At 63.9% G+C, this 794-nt stretch overlaps 1 protein-coding gene across 1 annotated transcript in view; it reads right to left on the bottom strand.

The window, feature by feature from the left end:
- Positions 1 to 789, bottom strand: part of TTYH2 (tweety family member 2) — a gene marked incomplete at its 5' end in the record, with an annotated part of 5,119 nt that extends 4,330 nt beyond the window's left edge. Inside the window, 2 exon segments of the mRNA XM_029086887.1 lie at positions 1 to 292; positions 694 to 789. The exon segment at positions 1 to 292 is cut by the window's left edge and continues 100 nt beyond it. Of these exon segments, the coding sequence (XP_028942720.1) occupies positions 1 to 292; positions 694 to 789 (388 nt within the window).
- Positions 790 to 794: the final 5 nt, after the last annotated feature.

Here is a 794-nt window from a genome sequence, read left to right as displayed (position 1 = left end):
TGTCACGCGTGCCCACCTCCCCAGCCCCACCAGGAGATGCTCTGGCAGCCCAGTGCCGTGGCCCCGCTCACCGGTAATACTCGATGTAGGCGACGTGTCCGGCCAGCGCGGTGAGGTCGGTGCTGGTGCCCTGCCAGACGGGCAGCCCCGAGAGCTGCAGGACGATGCTGCCAGCCAACTGCTGCATGAACTTGAGGGTCTGCAGATAATCCCCTCGCATGGCCAGGATCTCGTTCAGCCTCTCCAGGTGCTGCTCCAAGCCCACCTGCATCTGCAGCGTGGTACCTGCCACCTGGGGATGGTGGGACAGTCAGTTCTGCCAGGATGGCACTGGGGGCTTCACCACCATCAACCCCACACCCGGAGGAGCCATTTGCCCCATCCATGGGACACTCTGTCTTTGGCAGAGCAGTTCCACACCAACTCCTCATGCTTGAGCCAGATTCATCCTCTGGGACAGTCCCATCATGACCCTCCCCTGGCCTTTCCTGGCCACAAAGGCTCCATTCTGTGGGGTGACGTCACCCTCCCGCGCTCGGTGTGGCGTGGCCGCCCCATGGCAGCGCTCAGCCGGCGGCGCAGGACGCCCGGGTCCCTCCAGCTGGATGTGTCCCCACGATGCTTTAACCAAACCCAGGGTGGGGGAATCAATGTGACCCTGGGGGACATGGAGGGGGTTGGATGGGGTCCTACCAGCGAGTCGATGCCGGTCAGGGTGTGGTTGGCGTGGTCCAGGGCGTAGAGCAGCTGGTACACCCCGTCGTTGGTCTCGCTGTTCCCGTAGAAGCCAATGC

This window comes from Antrostomus carolinensis, unplaced genomic scaffold (assembly GCF_000700745.2).
Source record: "Antrostomus carolinensis isolate BGI_N321 unplaced genomic scaffold, ASM70074v2 scaffold35969, whole genome shotgun sequence".
NCBI classification, from domain to species: Eukaryota; Metazoa; Chordata; class Aves; order Caprimulgiformes; family Caprimulgidae; genus Antrostomus; species Antrostomus carolinensis.
The sequence above is the reverse complement of the archived record's forward strand: the minus strand, read 5'-3'. Positions and strand labels throughout refer to the sequence as shown.